Raw genomic sequence first — 23,263 nt, forward strand, 5'->3', positions numbered from 1 at the left:
TCTGGAAAAGGCTGTTTGGATGGCAGACTTAAGAGAAACTACATTATCAATGGTAGAGCGACCCTGGCGGAAACTGCCCTCAAATGGAGCCAGTAGGCCACGTGACTCCAGGACCCAACAAAACCGCTGACTTATCATACAGTGTAACAACTTACAAACAATGTTGGTGAGGCTGGTGGGCCGATAGCTATCCACATCAAGTGGGTTTTTACTTGGTTTAAGCATTGGAATGATGGTGCTCTCCTGCCACTGCAATGGAAAGATGCCATCGCACCAGATCCAGTTGAAGATGACGAGCAGATGCTGCTTGTAGTCGGACGAGAGAGGTTTGATCATCTGACTGACTGGCCCAGGAGCTGTGTCGGGGCAATGTACAAGGATGCTGAGGAGCTCCCACTCTGTAAATGGAGCATTGTAGGGTTCACTGTGACATTCAGTGAACGGGAGGGCTTTCCTTTCCATCCGTTGTTTAAGGGTGCAAAATGCTGCGGGATAATTCTCTGATGCAGAGGCTCGAGCAAAGTGCTCGGCAATTTTGTTTGCATCAATAGATAACACACCACTGATGTTAATGCCAATAACACCTGTCAGGGTCTGGTACCCACAAACATGTCTGATCTTTGTCCAGACTTGGGAAGGTGACGTATGGCACCCAATGGTCGACACTTACCTCTCCCAACATGCCTGTTTCCATCTTTTTATAAGCTGGGAAATGCAGGTACAGAGCCATTTAAAAGCTATTAGTTGCTCTAGGGAAGGGTGCCGCTTATGTCAGTGTAGAGCTCACCGACGCTCTTTAATGGCCTCAGCAATTTCTGGCGACCACCAACGTACTGACTTTCACTGGTGGCACCCTAAAAAACAAGGGATCGTGTTTTCTGCTGCAGAACGATCATTCTAGTGACCTGTTCAACTACCACATCAATGGTACCATGTGGGGGAGATTCAACGGTGACAGCATAGGTGAAAGCTTCCCAGTCTGCCTTGTTTAAAGCCCATCTCAGTGGACTTCCAGGGGAATGGCATTGGGGGTGTGACAGGAAGATGGGAAAGTGGTCACTACCACACAAGTCATTGTGGGCTCTCCAGAGGGCAGATGGGAGAAGTCCTGGGCTGCAGAGGGATAAATCAACGGCCGAGTAAGTGGGCCACACTGAAATGTGTGTGGGCCCCAGTATTTAAGAGGCAGAGGTCGAGTTGAGACAGGAGAGTTTCGACATCTCTATCTCGGCCACTAAGCACAGTGCCACCCCACAAAGGGTTATGGGCATTAAAATCTCCCAAAAGTAGAAAGGTTTAGGCAGTTGATGAATCAGTGCAGTCAATACGTTCAGGGGTACTGCACCATCTGGAGGCAGATATCACTGCAGACAGTTATTTCTTGCGTCGTCCTTATCCTGACAGCCACAGCTTCAAGAGGGGTTTGAAGTGGCACAGGTTCACTGCATACTGAGTTCAGGACGTAGACACAAACTCCACCTGATACTCTATTATAGTCGCTACGGCGCTTGTAATATCCCCTATAGCTGCAAAAGGCAAAGGTCTGCATTGCTGGGAACCAGGTTTCCTGGAGGGCAATGCAGAAAGCAGGTGTAATACTTAACAGTTGCCATGGCTCAGCCAGGTGGTTGAAAAAAGTACAGCAATTCCACTGGAGGATGACGTTATCGTGAGGCTGGGAAGGCATGAAGCATGCAGCAAGGAGGCAGGTTACAGCTGAGGGTCACCTGCTGCCACCGATTGAGTGTTTGTATCCATTCCTATTGTGGATGAGGCATCAGTGAGATCCAGTTCCTCAGGGGATGCTGAGATCTCCACCGCATCCACAGGTGCAGAATTGGTTGGGAGTTGTGGTGTTGGGGCCACCGGAGGGTCCTTTTTCCTAGCATACTTCTTTGTTTGCTTGCCCTCTCGCTTCTCTTTAGGAGCGTGCTGGGAGGACTTATCCGAAGTAGCTTCAGGCACGGAGTAAGACCATGAAGCTCTTCATCCAGCAGCTTTTGGCTCCTTTAGCCACTGGTGAGTGTCCACTGTGGCATTAGTGGAGACCTTGGGAGAGTGTGTCCCAAGGGATCCCTTCCGCATGAGAGGAGCCAGAGGAGGCCTTTGCTTCTCTGGCTGGGGGGAGGGTGCCAATGTCCCCTGCGTCTGGGGGGGGGGGGGGGGGGCCTTGCTCCCGAAGAAGGTACTTTGGGAACAACAGAAGGAGATTTTCCCCCTACTACCAAGGGGGTGGATGTATTCTGGAGGTCCAGAGGGACCCCTAATCACGGCACAGTGTGGGGTACGACTGGTACTTGTGATGGCGATGGTAATGTAGCTGCAGCATATGAGGACATCAACTGAACGGGGTATAATCACTCAATTTACGTTTAGCCTCTTGGTAAGTCAACCGGTCCAGGGTCTTGTACTCCATGATTTTCCGCTCCTTTTGGAGTACTGTGCAGTCTGGCGAGCAGGGGGAGTGCTGCTCTCCACAGTTTATACAAGTGGGAGGAGGAGCACAGGGAGTATCTGGATGCAGTCTCGACATGTGGCATTGGAAGTGCAGTGGGAAGACATGTGCCCGAATTTCCAGCAGCACCACATAGGGGGAGGGACGTATGGTTTAACGTCACAGTGGTAAACCATCACCTCGACATTTTCAGGCAATGAATCACCCTCAAAGGACAAGATGATGGCACCGGTAGCAACCCTGTTGTCTTTGGGTACCCTGTAAACGCGCTGGATGAAATGAACACCTCGCCATTCTAGATTGGCGTGGAGCTCATCATCAGACTGCAATAGGAGGTTGCAATGGAAAATAATCCCCTGGACCATTTTGAGGCTTTTATGAGGAGTGATGGAAACAGAAATATCACCCAGCTGGCCACAGGTGAGTAATGCCCGGGATTGGGCTGGGGATGCTGTCTGAATCAAGACTGCACTGATTCTCAATTTGGACAGCACTGTCACTTCCCCAAACTTATCCTCAAGATGTTCAACAAGAAACTGAGGCTTCATCAGTGGACAGGAGTCCCCGTCCCTTCCACAACAGACTACATCTACATCTACATACATACTCCGCAATCTACCATACAGTGCGTGGCAGAGGGTACCTCGTACCACAACTAGCATCTTCTCTCCCTGTTCCACTCCCAAACAGAACGAGGGAAAAATGACTGCCTATATGCCTCTGTACGAGCCCTCATCTCTCTTATCTTATCTTTGTGGTCTTTCCGTGAAATGTAAGATGGCGGCAGTAAAATTGTACTGCAGTCAGCCTCAAATGCTAGTTCTCTAAATTTCCTCAGTAGCGATTCACGAAAAGAACGCCTCCTTTCCTCTAGAGACTCCCACCCAAGTTCCTGAAGCATTTGCGTAACACTCGTGTGATGATCAAACCTACCAGTAACAAATCTAGCAGCCCGCCTCTGAATTGCTTCTATGCCTTCCCTCAATCTGACCTGATAGGGATCCCAAACGCTGGAGCAGTACTCAAGAATAGGTCGTATCAGTGTTTTATAAGCGGTCTCCTTTACAGATGAACCACATCTTCCCAAAATTCTACCAATGAACCGAAGACAACTATCCGCCTTCCCCACAACTGCCATTACATGCTTGTCCCACTTCATATAACTCTGCAAAGTTACGCCCAAATATTTAATTGACGTGACTGTGTCAAGTGCTACACTACTAATGGAGTATACAAACATTACGGGATTCTTTTTCCTATTCATCTGTATTAATTTACATTTATCTATATTTAGAGTTAGCTGCCATTCTTTACACCAATCACAAATCCTGTCCAAGTCATCTTGTATCCTCCTACAGTCACTCAACGATGACACCTTCCCGTACACCACAGCATCATCAGCAAACAGCCGCACATTGCAAACCACCCTATCCAAAAGATCGTTTATGTAGATAGAAAACAACAGCGGACCTACCCCACTTCCCTGGGGCACTCCAGATGATACCCTCACCTCCGATAAACACTCACCATCGAGGACAACGTACTGGGTTCTATTACTTAAGAAGTCTTCGAGCCACTCACATACTTGGGAACCAATCCCTTATGCATGTACCTTAGTTAGGAGTCTGCAGTGGGGCACCAAGTCAATCGCTTTCCAAAAGTCCAGGAATATGGCATCCGTCTGATACCATTCATCCATGGTTCGCAATATATCATGTGAAAAAAGGCTGAGTTGCGTTTCACAGGAGCGATGCTTTCTAAAGCCGTGCTGATGGATGGACAGTAACTTCTCTGTCTCAAGGAAATTCATTATATTCGAACTGAGAACATGTTCGAGAATCCTGCAACAAACCAATGTTAAGGATATTGGTCTGTAATTTTTAAGGATCCGTCCTTCTACCCTTCTTATATCCAGGTGTCACCTGCGCTTTTTTCCAGTCGCTCAGGACTTTACGTTGGGCAAGAGATTCGCAATAAATGCAAGCTAAGTAAGGAGCCAATGCAGTAGAGTACTCTCTGTAAAACCGAATTGGAATCCCATCAGGACCTGGCGATTTATTTATTTTCAACCCATTCAGCTGCTTCACAACCCCAGGGATGTCTATCACTATGTCCTCCATACGGGAATCTGTACGAGACTCAAACGGCGGTATGTTTGTACGATCCTCCTGCGTGAAAGATTTCTCAAATGCTAAATTTAAAATTTCAGCTTTCGTTTTGCTCTCTTCCGTTGCCAGGCCAGACTGATCAGTGAGTGACTGGATGGAAGCCTTCGACACGCTTACCGATTTTACGTAAGACCAGAATTTCCTTGGGTTTTCAGCAAGATCTTTTGCTAAGGTATGACGGTGGTAGTGGTTGAATGCTTCGCACATCACTCTTTTTACAGCAGCACAAATCTCTACTAACTTTTGCCTTCCTCATTCTCCCGATCTTTCTTGTACTGCAAGTGCAACTGCCTTTGCTTCCTGAGCATTCTCCGAATTTCGCTGTTAAACCATGGTGGGTCTCTTCCATCCGTAACCCACTTTTTCAGCACATACTTCTCCAATGCGTGATTTACAATGTGTTTAAAATTTGCCCATAATTCTTCCATGTCCATCGTACCAGAAGTAAATGAAGTCGATTCATTTACTAAGTGGGATGCTAACAACTGCCAAGGTGAATATGGCACTCTCCTTTCTGTAGCCCTTTGTTCCTCCCATGGTGTAGCGAGGGAGGAAAACAATTTAGGGTCACATCTTTCAGCATTGTACTCGATATTGCCCTTCTTAGACACTGCTGGTGCCGTAAGGTCACCAGCAAGAGATGACTTAGTCCGCTTCATTGTGGATCATCCGCCCTGATGCCACCCACTCCAGTCAGGGGCTCTCCCTACAGGCGCCACCCTGCCACACCAAAGGCCACCTGGCACAATGGCTATTGCCGGATGTCCTGAAGACAGGCATCTACTCCTTGGCATAGGTGGAGAGTTTACAGCAGCTCAGGCATTTGCAGTGTGATCCCTGTGTTGTCAGGGGGCTACCACCAAATGGGTACATGACGGTCCCACCACAATGGACTGGCTACCGTGCTGGATATATGGTGCAGAGAAATCCAATAGTCATGGGAGTGAACAAGGTCAGGAGACAAAGGAAGAAGATGACATACACCGGAAAGTGTCCTCGCCCAAATAGTTGAATTGCAGGTGGAGATGCAAAGCTATGACAAGAGGTTCAGGAGATCGAATCTAAGGGCACTATGGATAACTCATGCACCGTGTAAGGGTCCTTCCCCTTCTGTAGAATTTGGAAAGTGGCAAGTCAAACCATAAAATGGGACCTGAACTTATAGGGCTCAAAAGTGTGAGACTCCTTTTAGTCACCTCTTACGACAGGCAGGGATATCTCGGGCCTATTCTAACCCCCGGACCCGCAGGGGGAAGAAGGAACACTGATACCTCGAAAGCAAAATAACACATATTGGCTGAAGGAAAGACAACAAAGGAAGCAGATTAGTACAGGTGAAGAGGTCATTCCTGACCAAAAGAAGTATACTAATATCAAACATCGGCCTTAATTTCAGGAAGATATTTCTGGAATGTGCGTCTGGAGCACGGCATTGTACAGAAATGCATCATGGACTGTGGGAAAATTGGGAAAGAAAATACTCAAAGTAATGGAGATGGGTTGCTATACAATAATGCTGCAAATCGGGTGGACTGATAAGATCAGAAATGAGTTGGTTCTCTGTACAATTGGTCAGAAGAGGAATAAGAAGAAAACAGACAACAAGAACGGACAGGATGATGAGACACTTGATAATGAAGAAGGAAGGAAGATTAGGGTTTAACATTCTGTTGATATCAAGCTCATTAGAGATGGAGCACAAGCTCAGAATGTTTTAAGGATGGGGAAGGAAATTAGCCATGACCTTTCAAAGGAACCATGCCAGCATTCAGCTGGAGCAATTTAGGGAAATCACGGAAACCTGAAACTGGATAGCCAGACATGACAAGTGTTAATACATGAAGATATAACTCCTATGGTATTTGAGGGAGCCCAAGATATGATGAGTCAGCATGGTACCCCAATAAGTGTGTGTGTGTGTGTGTGTGTGTGTGTGTGTGTGTGTGTGTGTGTGTGTGTAAAAATCCTCTCGCTTCTAACTGCTTCCAATGTAATGTATTTTAATAGAATTTGATAGTAAGGGTGTCACATGTTTCAAAACGTGTTATTCTGTCAAACTGCCTATTGGCTTCTGTCTCTGGTTCTTCGGCCGACGGTTTGAACCGGCAATGGAGGGTGAAGCTTTGACAATGCCAGCCACTCGTGCTGGCGAAACGTCAGAAAAATCATTAGATGAACGTCAGAAAAATCATTAGATGAACGACGGCCGAAGAACCCGAGACAGAAGCCAATAGGCAGTTTGTCAACAACTGGCCACGAAAGCCTTAACAATTTTGTATGTTATTCTGTTATGATCACTGTGTATGTGAAATTTATCCAAAGTAGAATATCAAAATGATTTGGACCAAAACGCTTCAACACATCTTTATGAGTCAATGAACAGTCCAAATTTCCATCAAGTATCCCACAATTTCTGAAATCTTTTGGCTATTCCCGAGATTTCATCCCAATGATCAGGCAGAACTCAAGATCTTGACGTGGCAACATTTTACAACGCACGAATATCATGTTATTTGAGGTATGTGTGAGAGGGGATGGAGAGGGAGTAAATTTCAAGCAACACAAATAAGAGACAAATGTCTAGTATTAACCCTGAACTCTGACAAAACATGTAACTTCAGGGAAAAACAGATATCAGTACACCCAACAAGTACTTGAGAATGCTGCGTACCAGTGCTACTCTGAGATGAAGAGGTGGGCATGAAAGAGGAATTTGTAGCGGTCCACATCAAACCAGTCAAAAGAGTAATAATAGTTTTTTGAATATTGACGAGAGTACAAAGGGCATAGTATGATGGTCTAAGTCTTAGAGTTACCAGCAGGTTTAAGTAGTGTTTGCAGCGAGTGTCAAACTATGTTTTATATTACACGTTATCTTGTGCAAATTGTGCATAATCAAAAGAACATTGCACAACAGTAACCACCCTAAAGGAACAGTGCAGTTGTTAGGATACTGATGCCATATTCAGGAGGATGGAGTTTGCTCTGTCCAGCCAGCCTGACTTAGGTTTTCCATGATTTTTCAAAATAATTTCAAGCAAATGCTTGATGGTCCCTTAAGCAATGCAACACCCAACCATCTGCCCTATCCTTGTGAAAACATACGTACATATCTTATGTGCATGTATCTTTGACCTATTTATTTTTATTGTATGGTGATGATAAATTCTTCATCAGTATGAGATTATCCCTGGATGAATGAGTAAATAAAAAAGTCAATAAAACAAATATAATAAACATTTCCATAGATTTATCTAATCAGGTAATGTAAAATTCAGTTCACATGGGTACAGTCATACATTTAAGAAAACAGATGGCTTATATAATCTTTTTAATAATGGAGAGTCTAATTTGACTTTTTTGTCCCTCCATTAAGCTGTGCACATTCCCACTTAATATTAAGACGCACAACATTGACAATTTCAGTAAGTTGCACAAGCAAGAATATAAAAATAGAGGAGGGAGAGGGAGGGAAGGGGGGGAGAGGGGAGAGGGGAGAGGGGAGAGGGAGAGGGAGAAGGAGAGAGAGAGAGAGAGAGAGAATAAATATGGATAGTTTCAGTTTAAAATAATGCAAAGAAGCTGCATTACAGGAACACTTATTACATTTCACTTTGTTCTCCACCACTGAAATCCAAGTTCTTCACTTTTTTTTAAAACAGACACACTGGAATGGAGAACAATCCATGCACCATTGAACAACAGAGAAATACTTCACTGCAGCCATCCAATTTCTTTTTCCTCAAGTCCCGATTGTTTAAACAGAGTTTTAGCACCAAACATGACACTCCTATCTCATATCTGTAGACTATATACCTGAAATCACAAAACACTGTCAGAGGATACAAGCAATTGGGAACAAGAAACGTGACAATATTTTTGTTAAGAAAAATTGCTAGTGTTTAATGTCAAAACTTTAATATCTTTCAAGAAGATCTACAACGAAAATTTATGGCTGGTTTCCATGCAATCTGATACTTACAAACTGTCAAAAATAAGACACAACTAAAATATGGTATCCTGGAAGTGGTACAACACATATTAGACACTCAGCAAGAAGAGGATGCCAAACTGAACTGAAAGATGCCTTACAGAGCATTGGTCAAGTTAAATTAGTGTCATCTAAAAGACTACATAGAAATATGGCACAATGTGTGAGCATTACACTCTCTTGGCTGCCATATTTGGTAATGCAATTCCCTAGGTTTTTCATGGCACCTTGAACTCAGCATGTTAGTACATCTTAATGTCATCTTTACTGCATATGTTCACTGCACAACATGCAACTTGTAGAAATCTCCTATGTTGTGTGATATGGTTATGTCTTGATATATATCCAGTTAAAGTAGTTAGTCTGCTTAAGTACTACAAGTCACAATTGCCAATAGCTGTACTATGTTTTCTAAATAAAATACTTTCCATCATTAGAAGTATGCTGAAAGATATTTATATATCCACACACAAAATTTTCTTACAAGTGAATCAACTGCTTCATTAGAGATGCCATAAAATACATAACTAGAAACAATCTTTATTACAGCATTTGCTGGATATAAATAATTTAAAAAACGACATCTAATAACAACATGGAGTTTCTTTAATGTAGCAACCTTTTACAAATGAAATACCTTTGGATGAAACTAATTTAAATCTAATTACATAATTTGCTTTAGTTTTTTAGGTAGTCTGAATGTAAATTCCAATCTCATTGCACTATGTAGTGAGCTTTTGTGGGGAGGGAATCGATGCTATTCTCTCAGCAACTGTTTAGCATTTAAACCTTCCCAGACCATCTTGCTTCCCTGGACACTGAAACTGCATTCTTCATCATGGCAGATAACAGGTTAATACCATGAGTGGCATAAGGATAGTGGAATTGATGCATAGGTGATCAGTGGCTCGGAAAATAACATTGCTAATATGATTTCCCAGCTCCGCTCCCCCTATTCTTAAATACTGTGTTGCAGTATTTGAATACATCTGGCTGGCTGTACAGTGTCTGGTTAGAATTGTTAAGAATTCATTCTGATGGGTTTCTTTCACCCAATGTGTTACCTACCAGATAATTTCATACTGAGAAATGGCAACTTAAGTGCAAATTATCTATTGGTTCCTATTGAGCAATGTCTGCAAGGTTTGGAGAGCATATTGAGGAATGACAGTGGAGAACAATGAGGTAGCAATTCTAATGAGTATACTTAAAAGTGATAAAACAATAATAAATTCAATGAGGAATAAAATACAACAATTTCCTATAAATTGTGTAGGTTTCTAGTTGATATTTACTGCATAACAGAGTATGTTGGATTTTTTCTCATATTTTAATACAAAAGGAAATAATCATTCCTCTACTAACTATCATCTCCCTAATGAAATCCTGAAATCTCCAAAAAAGATAAAAAGTGGTGCACACAGCAAACAATGTAACTTTCGACTAGTAGCTCAGAGTATTATGCTGTGTGGCGATTTAATGCTGGGCAGGATGTAATAATTTTGGCTGCAAGTGATAAATGGAAGTATTTTTATGTGGCACTACAGAATGAAACAGTTCAATTTTGTATCTATGCTCTGATAGTAGCTTTATGTGCACTGGCAACGTAAAGTCACAGATATACAACCTGGCCACAACCAGATGCTGCAGACATTAAGTCCGAGTCATTTACTTAATCTGCCAATAAAACTAGCTGCCCCTCAGAATTCTAAATCCATCCATTTCACAATCTGGCAAAACTGTAGGAATGGAAGTTTCTGGAGGAAGTGTTGTCTTCCACTCGAGCTGTTGCAGTGCTGTATCTGCTAGTGATCTACTGGTAAACATAGCAAACTGTAGACATTAAGTCGTAAGTTTGAGTCCATTCCTTCCTTTATTTTTTAAATCACATTTTGGCTGTCTGCTTTAGGTATCAGTCTGATGAAATGTCAAAGTTAATTTGCTACATTTTCTAACCCACCAGCATTAGCTAAACCTTCTTAAAACATTTCCGCAAAAGAGCTTGTGGCTATGCCAAGATCAGAACAGTTTATGCTCAAGAGCTTCCTCACCCCACAGTGGCCACCGACCACTGGCTGCCTGATATCAGCTGCCATCCAACCAGGTGATCGTGGCACATTCCTGCTCTGGCATTGGTATGCATTTTTTTGTTTATTTTTATTGCACTGGGTGTCCATAGTTAAATTCCAATTTCAAAATGCTGAAGGAAGTGTAAACCACTCCTTAGAATGGTGTGATAGTGCGATGCTGATAAAGCTCTTTTACAAGAATGGTGAGTGCATGCCAGTAGCCTGAGAGAAGTTCCAGAAACTCAAGTGTATGAAATAAAAAGGCACTGGTCCAGTGTCTGCTATGGGTCTGGAGAAAATGATTACAAAATTTGAAAAGACAGGTTTTCCTGAAGTGCAATGTGGCATAGGGAGGAAAGCAGTTGATCTGACATCTGTCAAAGACGTGGCCACAGCACTGCCAAAGGGGTCCAGCGGTGGAGTGCAAACGTGCAGTGCATGGGGAATTGTGCGGATGTTGGCCATGCCTGTAAGCACGGAGCATAAAATCTTACGAAATATCCAGCATTCCTATCCATTAAAAATCACTCATGTTCAGGAGTTGCTACCTGCTCACATGTCAACAAAACAAACGTTCACTCTAGAATTTCTTGTTCACACAGAAGTGGTCAGTGAATAGCCATGGGACAGAACATTCTGTGGACAGACGAAGCCACTTCCCTCTTCAAGGACATGTCAATACACTGACTTGCGGAATATGGACTAAAATGTGCATGCACATGAACTGGCAGTGATTCATTCTGCAAAGGTGACTGTGTAGTGCAGGTTGATGGCTTTGTTTATCATAGGGCTGTATTTTTTCAAGGAGATGAGTCCTGTGGGTCATGTTACCTGTACCATCAACCTCATTTCAATCCTTCAACAGCATGGATGTCTCTGTAGGATCATTTTTACATACATCTACACCTGTACTCCACAAGCCACCGTACAGGGTACTCTGTACCACTGCTAATCATTACCTTTGCTATTTCACTGAAATAGAGTGAGGGAAAAACGACTGTCTATATGCCTCCATATGGGCCCTAATTTCTCATATCTTATCTTTGTGGTCCTTATGCACAATGTATACTAGCAGCAGTAGAATCATTCAGTAGTCAGCTTCAAATGTCAGTTCTCTGAAGTTTCTCACATGTGTTTCTTGAAAAGGATGTCCCCTGCCCTCCAGGGATTCCCATTTGAGTTCCTGAAACATCTCTGTAACACTTACACATTGTTTGAACCTACTGGTAGCAAATCTAGCAGCCTGCCTCTGAATTGGTTTGATGCCTTCCTTCCATCTGACCTGGTACACATCACAAATACTTAAGCAGTACTCCAGAATAGGTTGCACCAGTGTCCTATATGTGGTCTTCTTTACAGGTGAATCACTCTTTCCTAAAAATCTCGCAATACACCGAAGTCAACCATTTGCCTTCTTTACCACAGTTCTCACATGCTCATTCTATCTAATATCGCTTAGCAACATTATGTCCATATATTTAAATGAGTTGCCTGTGTGAAGCATGACACTAGTAACACTTTATCTGAACATTACAGGTTTGTTCCTCCTACTCATCCACATTAATTTACATTTATCCACATTTAAGGCTAGCTGCCATTCATCACACCCAACTAGAAATTTTGTCTCAATTGTCTTGTATCTTCCTAGTCACTTAACTTCGACACCTTACCATACACTGCAGTATCATCAGCGCACAATCACGGATTGCTGCCCACCCTGTCTGCCAAATCATTTATGTATATAGAGAACAACAGCGGTCCGGTCCTATCACACTTCCCCGGTCCTATCACATTTCCCTGGGGCACTCCTGAAGATAGATTTGTCTCTGATGAACACTCACTTCGAGGACAGAATACTAGGTTCTATTACTTAAGAAGTTTTTGAGCCACTCATATATATGTGAACTTATTCCATATGCTTGTACCTTCATTAACAGCCTGCACTGGGGCACCGTATCAAATGCTTTCTGAAAATTTAGAAGTATGGACTCTGCCTGTTGCCCGTCATCCTTAGTTCACAGTGTATCATATGAAAAAGGCAAGCTGAGTTTTGCACAAGTGACGCTTTTTAAAATCATGCTGATTCGAAGACATAAGTTTCTCAGTCTCAAGAAAGTTTAATATACACTCCTGGAAATGGAAAAAAGAACACATTGACACCGATGTGTCAGACCCACCATACTTGCTCCGGACACTGCGAGAGGGCTGTACAAGCAATGATCACACGCACGGCACAGCGGACACACCAGGAACCGCGGTGTTGGCCGTCGAATGGCGCTAGCTGCGCAGCATTTGTGCACCGCCGCCGTCAGTGTCAGCCGGTTTGCCGTGGCATACGGAGCTCCATCGCAGTCTTTAACACTGGTAGCATGCCGCGACAGCGTGGACGTGAACCGTATGTGCAGTTGACGGACTTTGAGCGAGGGCGTATAGTGGGCACACGGGAGGCCGGGTGGACGTACCGCCGAATTGCTCAACACGTGGGGCGTGAGGTCTCCACAGTACATCGATGTTGTCGCTAGTGGTCGGCGGAAGGTGCACGTGCCCGTCGACCTGGGACCGGACCGCAGCGACGCACGGATGCACGCCAAGACCGTAGGATCCTATGCAGTGCCGTAGGGGACCGCACCGCCACTTCCCAGCAAATTAGTTACACTGTTGCTCCTGGGGTATCGGCGAGGACCATTCGCAACCATCTCCATGAAGCTGGGCTACGGTCCCGCACACCGTTAGGCCGTCTTCCGCTCACACCCCAACATCGTGCAGCCCGCCTCCAGTGGTGTCGCGACAGGCGTGAATGGAGGGACGAATGGAGACGTGTCGTCTTCAGCGATGAGAGTCGCTTCTGCCTTGGTGCCAATGATGGTCGTATGCGTGTTTGGCGCCGTGCAGGTGAGCGCCACAATCAGGACTGCATACGACCGAGGCACACAGGGCCAACACCCGGCATCATGGTGTGGGGAGCGATCTCCTACACTGGCCGTACACCACTGGTGATCGTCGAGGGGACACTGAATAGTGCACGGTACATCCAAACCGTCATCGAACCCATCGTTCTACCATTCCTAGACTGCCAAGGGAACTTGCTATTCCAACAGGACAATGCACGTCCGCATGTATCCCGTGCCACCCAACGTGCTCTAGAAGGTGTAAGTCAACTACCCTGGCCAGCAAGATCTCCGGATCTGTCCCCCATTGAGCATGTTTGGGGCTGGATGAAGCGTCGTCTGATGCGGTCTGCACGTCCAGCACGAACGCTGGTCCAACTGAGGCGCCAGGTGGAAATGGCATGGCAAGCCGTTCCACAGGACTACATCCAGCATCTCTACGATCGTCTCCATGGGAGAATAGCAGCCTGCATTGCTGCGAAAGGTGGATATACACTGTACTAGTGCCGACATTGTGCATGCTCTGTTGCCTGTGTCTATGTGCCTGTGGTTCTGTCAGTGTGATCATGTGATGTATCTGACCCCAGGAATGTGTCAATAAAGTTTCCCCTTCCTGGGACAATGAATTCACGGTGTTCTTATTTCTATTTCCAGGAGTGTATTTGAAACGAGAATATGTTCAAGGATTCTGCAGCAAACCCAAGTTAAGAATATTGATCTGTAATTTTGCAGGTCCGTTCTTTTACCCTTCTTACACACTGGAGTCACTTGAGCTTTTTTCCAGTCACTTGGGACCTTGTGCTGGGCAACACATTCATGATGAATGCAGGCTAGGTAAGGGGACGGTGCCGTACAGCAATCTTTGTAAAACCAAACTGGGATTCCAGGTGGCTTGCGGAGTATGGATGTAGATGTAGATGGTAGATGGAGCTGGTGATTTACTTGCTTTCAAATCTTTCAGTTGTTTCTTTACAACAGGGATGCTGATTTCTACGTCATCCATATGGAAGTCTGTCCAATGGTCAAATGAAAGTATGTTTGCATGAGTCTCCTGTGTGAACAATTTATTGAACCTGAAGTTTAAAACTTTGGCTCTCATTTTGCTATCCTCCACTGCCACACCAGACTGGTCAACAAGGGACTGAAAGGAAGCCTTAGACCCACTAAGTGGTTTTACATAGGAGCAGAATTTTCTCGGGTTCTCTGCCAGATTTTTTGCTAAGGTGCGGCGGTGGTAACTGTTGTATGCTTTGTGCATAGATCTTTTCACAGATACAAGAATCTCTACTAACCTTCACTTGTTGTCATTTGTGCATTCTCTTTTGAACCACTTCCTCAGCATCTTCTGAATTTCGTTATTAAGCCATGGTGGACCTTTTCCATCATTTACCCACTTACTACGGAAATAACTCTCCAGACCACAACCTACAATCTGCTTAATCTTTGCCCATAATTCCTCTACATCCATCTTACTGGAACTAAGTGATGTCAACTCACTGTTTAAGTGAGATGTTGCTAACAACTGCTTATCTGCTCTATCTAGCAGAAACACTCTCCTAGCTTTCTTGACTGGTTTATTAGCTTTTGTAATCACAGTTGCTATAATGATATGATCGCTAATCTCCATTTCTATACTGACACTGCCAAAATGGTCAGGCCTATTTGTAACTACAAGATCTAAGGCATTTCCATTGTGTGTGGACTGCCGAGCTAGCTGCTCAAGACAGTTTTCAGAAAATGTGTACAAAACTGTTTTGCATGACTTTCTCTCTGTAGCACCTGCAATGAATCTATACTCGGTAGGTTAAAGTCGCCTCCTACTAGTATTGAATGATCTGGGTATTTACGCACTATTGACCGTAGACATTCTTTGAATGACTCTAGAACTTTCACAGAGGAATCAGGTGGCCGATAAAATCGTCCAGCAATTAACTTGGTTTCACCTACACCTGTTTTAAATGGCCAGGTAACTTCACTGTCACACTCCACTTCCACCTCAACAGAGACAATATTTTTGTCAACTTCAATGAACACTCCCCCTCCTATGGCCTCTAATCTGCCTTTCCAATATAAGTTCCAAGACTCGCTACATATCTCAGAGCTTTCCACCTCAGATTTCAGCCAGCTCTCAGTCCCAAGAATAATTTGAGCACAAGAATTTTCTTAGAGGGCAGTAAATTCGGGAGCTTTATAACAAATACTTTGGCAGTTTACTGATACAATTTTGACAGTTGAAGTGTCCTTATTTTGAACGCCGTCTGACTTCCCTTGCTGTGAATTGACTGGTGAGTGTTCCTCACAGCACCTCAAACTACCGTCTAGCCTAAGAAACCCTCATGAGCACTCCAAAAGTATTCTGCTACCAGAGTTGCTGCCTCCTTTGTGTAGTGCACCCCTGACGTATCAAAGGGAGTCCTACAAATCCCCACACAATAAAGTAGGTCTAAAAATCTGCTGCCAGAACCGTCAAAGAGTCGACAAAGCCTTTGGTTGACAACCCCCACTTGGCTCCAAATCAAAAGACCCCGATTAACTCTGGGAACAATGCTGCAAATTGTGAGCCCTGCTAGCACCCCACGCGCAATGCTAGCACCTCCGCCAACTGCCTGTATGAACTGAGGATGGTCTCAGAACCCATGTGACATGTATCACTGGTGCCGATGCGAGTCACAACTTGCAGACGACTCCACCCTGCACACTCGATAGCCACAGGCAAGGCTGCTTCCACTTCTCAAAATAGAATAGCAACTGGAAAAAGTCCAATGTTTGTGACATACTGTTCATTTTGGTATCAGTAGAAGGGTGAAGGCAGTGGAGGCAACTCAAAATATTTGTATCGTGTGGAGGCTAGTCCTATCAGAGAAATTGCATTAGAAAAGGATTTTCTTGTTTCAAGAAAGATTATTCTAGCATGTATTATTTTCAACGTTCAGGAATTCTTGTTAATTGTCATATTTGATGAACAGCAAAATTTAACATTCATGCAACATTTGCATTTAGACGGCAAGGTTCAGAAATTATGATACCTTTATATCAACTTCTGAAGAAGAAATTAATGGCTGACCCCTAAGAAAGTACATCTCCTTGAGCTAAGCGCGGTGTGAACAGATAATATTTGGCATCCAGTGGTAATAAAAGTATGTTATGCAGTATGAACTCCTCCCGAGGGGTGTTTCCATTACAGGTAGCATCTTTTTCTTACACCAAGTGTTGCTACTACACGATAAGGTACTCTGCTGGCATCCCCGAAAGAACTATCAAGAAGTTTATTTGGGAAGTTGTTAATCATGCACTTATTCTTCTGATCTTCAATACTCTAAATGTTTACTTTTCCCATTCCCTATTGAACAACCATCAAGAAAATTCCTTTCTGGGTAAAACTGCAGTTCAGATCTGGCTTGGTAACCTCTAACTCTGAATCAGTATGCTTCTACAAGAACTATCCAACCACTTTCAGACTCTATTAGATAATGTGAGAGAATACATTGCTGATGATTAATTTCTATCTCACATTTACCGTCATGTATAATAACCTAACAGAAAAATGCTATTACAGAGTGTGTATGTGGACAAGGAAAAAAAATTCCTGGATTTTTCCCGAATTACTCTGTTAAAAATACACTTTCTCCCAGGTGAAAATACACTTTTTCTGTTTTAAGTGACAGTGTACTTTTCCTCATAACTGTAAACTTACCAGTCCTTTGAATGGTTATGTTACGGTTTTATACGAGGTGCATTCAAGTTCTCAGGCCTCCGATTTTTTTTTTCTCCGGACTGGAAAGAGATAGAAACATGCGCATTGTTTTAAAATGAGGCCGCGTTCATTGTCAATACGTCCCAGAGATGGCAGCACCGTATGGCAGATGGAATATTACCGCCAGCGGCGAGAATGAGAACTGTTTTAAATACTTAAAATGGCGACGTTTTCCTTACTTGAACAGCGTGCAATCATTTGTTTTCTGGATTTGCGTGGTGTGAAACCAATTGAAATTCATCGACAGTTGAAGGAGACATGTGGTGATGGAGTTATGGATGTGTCGAAAGTGCGTTCGTGGGTGCGACAGTTTAATGAAGGCAGAACATCGTGTGACAACAAACCGAAACAACCTCACGCTCGCACAAGCCGGTCTGACGACATGATCGAGAAAGTGGAGAGAATTGTTTTGGGGGATCGCCGAATGACTGTTGAACAGATTGCCTCCAGAGTTGGCATTTCTGTGGGTTCTGTGCACACAATCCTGCATGACGATCTGAAAATTCGAAAAGTGTCATCCAGGTGGGTGCCACGAATGCTGACGGACGACGACATCGCTGCCCGTGTGGCATGTTGCCAAGCAATGTTGACGCACAACGACAGCATGAATGGGACTTTCTTTTCGTCGGTTGTGACAATGGATGAGACGTGGATGCCATTTTTCAATCCAGAAACAAAGCGCCAGTCAGCTCAATGGAAGCACACAGATTCACCCCCACCAAAAAAACCGCCAGTGCTGAAAAAATGATGGCGTCCATGTTCTGGGACAGCGAGGGCGTAATCCTTACCCATTGCGTTCCAAAGGGCACAACGGTAACAGGTGCATCCCACGAAAATGTTTTGAAGAACAAATTCCTTCCTGCACTGCAACAAAAACGTCCAGGAAGGGCTGTGCATGTGCTGTTTCACCAAGACAATGCACCCGCACATCGAGCTAGCGTTACGCAACAGTTTCTTCATGACAACAACTTTGAAGTGATTCCTCATGCTCCCTGCTCACCTGACCTGGCTCCTAGTGACTTTTGGCTTTTTCCAACAATGAAAGACGCTCTCCGTGGCCGCACATTTACCAGCCGTGCTGCTATTGCCTCAGCGATTTTCCAGTGGTCAAAACAGACTCCTAAAGAAGCCTTCGCCGCTGCCATGGAATCATGGCGTCAGCGTTGTGAAAAATGTGTACGTCTGCAGGGCGATTACGTCGAGAAGTAACGCCAGTTTCATCGATTTCAGGTGAGTAGTTAATTAGAAAAAAAATCGGAGGCCTTAGAACTTGAATGCACCTCGTACACCGGCATAGAATTTCATGACACTTTAGAAAACAAAACTCGGGGAAAAAAATCACGTTTTGGAAAGATGTCTGATGTGCAGCAATAGGTACACTGCATATTCTCGTATTACAAAGTTATAAATTCTAACCCCAACAAACACTGCATGATACTTTCCGAAGCATTGAAATCGATAGCGCGATGCGCTTTTGTATGCCAGTAATAGTTCATGTCACGTGATCTCGCCAGCCGATGACAGCGAGTATTCAGAGCATAGAACAAATGTTGTAGTCAGTCAATAGCAACATTATTGTTAAGTAGTGCGAATACAAAAACAGGAGAAGTTAATGGTTTAAATTAATATAAATAGTGTTGCTACAAGAAAAGAAAAGCTTTCACATATAATGTTGATCCTTTTTGCGCGTATTACACTTTAAGATACATCACACAAATGTGCCAGTAAACTCTTTAACAATGACATAAAATGTCTCATCTTCTGGGTTCGAAGTTCTTGTAAATGGTCGTCCTCGAAGAGTTGATTTTTAGACAAGAGTCAAATGCTCTGCGATTTAAGAAATTCATCATACATTCTCGCACTTAGTTCATCTTGCATAAAAAGAAATTTACTTTGAAAGTAACACTTTTCAAACAACCAATCACAATATTTTCCTGCGACTTGTTAAAAACGGTTCGTTTCAGCAGCTGCCAGAGCGCGCCACATAACAGGCACTGCCACACTTGCGCAGCTACGATGACATGGGAAGCCCACATGCGTAAAACATTAAAAGATCTTACACTATGCCATAAAAGAAACAAGATATTACAGGATACTCCATGAGCATCAGAATTTTGTGAACCATACTGAAATGCATAATTTGGCTTAAGGTACACATTCGTATGTCCAGATCCGTATATAAATTTTCTTGGAGTACCAGTACTGTATGATCTCATGTTCTTTATTCTGGCATAATGCCAGTAGTGAGATACAGTAATATCCTTTGCTAGTGTATTGGTTCTTACCAGTCAAAGTTACAAAAATTTAACTGAAAACTAAAACAATAAAAAAAAATTCCCGGAATTCTAAAAAATTCTCAGATTTTCCTAGTTTTTTCCCAGATGAAAAAATTCCCAGGTTTTTCCCGGATCTCCCGGTTGTCCCGGGTCGTATACACCCTGTATCAAAATCTGCAGCGCACTAATGTGAATTAATTACAGGTTATCACAGTAAGCTTACAACAAATGCTTATTTTAATAAAACATAAAGTACCTGTAACACAATCATGCCTCAATCAGCACTAATTACCAAGACATTACGCACTCTGGACTTTGAAACAGTCTGTATTTTCATGAAGTCCTGTATCTTACTCAAGAGTATGGAAATGAGACAGTTGGAGTGGATACATAAGGAAACCCAGTATTCACAAAAACCAAAAATTGTGGCAGCGGAAGCAGGAAAAGGTTTTATCAAGTGTGCAGTATTTTATGTTTTTCACCCTTACACTACGGTGTACTGGAAGTAGTGAGAAGACTCCCACAAATAAGTTTTCTCAAGATATCCTTATTGATTTTCAATCTGGCTGCTTGTAGCTCTGTCACGGAGTAGGTGAAAGTCTGACCTCCATTGAGACTGGAACCAACAGCTAAGGCAGCTTTCACTTTACAGCATGACCATGTTACCTCACAGCAAGTGAACAGCTGCAGCATTCATCTTTTGATCATTATAGACTTAGAAGACATTCTTAAGAACAGTGTCACCAGGCTAACCCCAAATAGAGAAATACAAATGACAAGACAATATATCACAGACAGGAAAACATGAACATCAACAGTGACTTTGTAAGCTACGAATAACCAAGTTCCAAATCAAGGAAGTTTATTGTGCAAGTATACTATATGCAAAGACCAACTTAACGGATTCAGCAAATGTGTGCTGTGTAAGTTCAATTCCAGCTTCTGCTGACATTAGGGTGGAATCAGTTGTCATCAGAAGGTGTAACAAGGAACACAAACACTGACAGCAATTTATAAAACAAGTTTTCCTCAAGAAAAATTGCCACTCTGTCCACAAATACTAAAAGGACAACAAGTATCATCTACTCTTAAAGTTTACGATACAATCACTGCTGAAGTTTTGTCAATAAAAGCAAAAAGAGCCTGTGCTGAAGAGCTTTTCAGCTTGCAGTACACTTAAGACAGAGAAAACCCCCAATTAACAATAGGTTCCGAGCTGTGAGTGGTGCTGATTTTCTATGCTGAGCCTCATAGTTGGCACAGAAGTTTATTAATTTAGTCCCTGATGGTTTCATATGGATGAACCTCCACGCTACCACAATATGAGAATTACTGAGATGTAATGCAATGGCACAGGTGGGCAGTTGATCCTAGGATTTGTTGAGACTATTCATACACTGCTTATTCATGACATCAAACTACCACTATTTCATTTTATCCGTGATCATTGTTAGCTGTACTACACCCCACAGTTAATTTCTACCTGTGTAAGAAATGCGCAAAAGTGTGTGAATAACATCAACCTCCCTGGACCCTACACAAAACACAGATACATTATATGCCAGTTAATCGGAGCAAAGTAGCCTCAACTTGTATCTTCCTGCCAGCAACCTAATTCCCTTTACTGCATACTATCATCTCATATTGAGCAAGCAGTGAAGGAAACAAAAGAAAAATTTGGAGTAGGTATTAAAATCCATGGAGAAGAAATAAAAACTTTGAGGTTTACCGATGACATTGTAATTCTGTCAGAGACAGCAAAGGACTTGGAAGAGCAGTTGAACGGAATGGACAGGGTCTTGAAAGGAGGATATAAGATGAACATCAACAAAAGCAAAACGAGGATAACAGAATGTAGTCGAATTAAGTCGGGTGATGCTGAGGGAATTAGATTAGGAAATGAGACACTTAAAGTAGTAAAGGAGTTTTGCTATTTGGGGAGCAAAATAACTGATGATGGTCGAAGTAGAGAGGACATAAAATGTAGACTGGCAATGGCAAGGAAAGCATTTCTGAGGAAGAGAAATTTGTTAACATCGAGTATAGATTTAAATGTCAGGAAGTCGTTTCTGAAAGTATTTGTATGGAGTGTAGCCATGATGGAAGTGAAACGTGGACGATAAATAGTTTAGACAAGAAGAGAATAGAAGCTTTTGAAATGTGGTGTTACAGAAGAATGCTGAAGATTAGATGGGTAGATCATATAACTAATGAGGAAGTATTGAATAGGATTGGAGAGAAGAGAAGTTTGTGGCACAACTTGACCAGAAGAAGGGATCGGTTGGTAGGACATATTCTGAGGCATCAAGGGATCACAAATTTAGCATTGGAGGGCAGCGTGGAGGGTAAAAATCGTAGAGGAAGATCAAGAGATGAATACTCTAAACAGATTCAGAAGGGTGTAGGTTGCAGTAGGTACTGGGAGATGAAGGAGCTTGCACAGGATAGAGTAGCATGGATAGCTGCATCAAACCAGTCTCAGGACTGAAGACCACAACAACACCACATCATCTCATTACAGAGGCAATTAACAAGTCTTACATTCAATCACACCACGTTTTATAGTCACTCCCTCCCCCCACTGTGGATATCTCATAACTTATAATACTAGATGCAGACTTATACCTACATTACAGGCTTCTTGTTGTCAGCTCTTGTGACAGAAAATTTTACTGATTCTCTGAATATGAATTCTTAATGTAAATATGAGTAATCTGTGTGGTGAACGTCTGACATTTCAATTCTTCCAGCTCCTCCATTCAAAAGTAGTGAAAATAAATAGCAGAAAAGTACCTGTGAACTAATAAATAATAACGTAGTAATAATTAGTGAAGTTTGGCAAACTACTCCAGTTATATGATGATTATTAAAAGCTTCTGCTTTGATTAACACAGAAATGAAGTACGAACTTGAGGGTTTCTAACGATTCCTTTACTTAATTTTATTGTGGTCATTTCCAGATACAGCACAGGAATAAAAACATCTCACTTTAAATACACTTCTGCAGTGAAATTCCAGTCTATGGTTACAGCTGCAGTAGCATACAGTTATGGAGTTATTGATAATGCAGTCATTCTTTCATTGCTGTAATGGTGGCTAAGACAAAGAGAGGTAAACTTCTCACAAAGCAAAAGAAATTCTAATTTAGTTATAAAATAAGTTGCAGTTGGAAAAATTAAATGTTCTAACTCACTGTCACTTATTACACAAGACTTGTTCAGAATATTTTATTAAAATTACATGTAAAATTGCAACGGAATGGCCAATCTGACGTGTCGAAACCTACCCTGAAATTTTTCACACAGGATGCATACACAGAAAGAAATGCAGCGTCAACATTTTAACTGCTAAGAGGTTCACTGCAAGTATTAAAAAAAAAAGTGTTAAAGCAACTCATTCCTGCTGCACAAATAATGACTTGCAACGGTGGTTTGTTGAGGCCTTCCTGCCCACCGCACAATCTAAGAACAAGCAGAAGCAGCCATGACATGAGAAAGTAATGTGCAGTCCAAAGTGCACAAATGCAGATTTTAAGCACGTAAATCATGCCAAACACATCTTAAATCAGTAATTTTCTGAATAACTTGTAGTGCATAATTGTATTTGTGATTGTCAAAAGAAAGAAAAATCAAGCCAGTGTATGATGTTACATTACAGATGAT

The 23,263-nt window shown here is 42.7% G+C and overlaps 1 protein-coding gene across 2 annotated transcripts in view; it reads right to left on the reverse strand.

Annotated features, from left to right (window-relative positions):
* Window positions 1-7,851: 7,851 nt before the first annotated feature.
* LOC124723150 (exopolyphosphatase PRUNE1-like) overlaps window positions 7,852-23,263 on the reverse strand; it is a 162,577-nt gene continuing 147,165 nt past the window's right edge. For both annotated transcript variants that reach the window (XM_047248340.1, XM_047248339.1), the window contains one exon: window positions 7,852-8,439. In XM_047248340.1, coding sequence (XP_047104296.1) covers window positions 8,419-8,439 — 21 coding nt within the window. In that variant the 3' untranslated portion in view covers window positions 7,852-8,418. The remainder of the gene's footprint in view (window positions 8,440-23,263) is intronic.

This window comes from Schistocerca piceifrons, chromosome X, assembly GCF_021461385.2.
Source record: "Schistocerca piceifrons isolate TAMUIC-IGC-003096 chromosome X, iqSchPice1.1, whole genome shotgun sequence".
NCBI lineage: Eukaryota > Metazoa > Arthropoda > Insecta > Orthoptera > Acrididae > Schistocerca > Schistocerca piceifrons.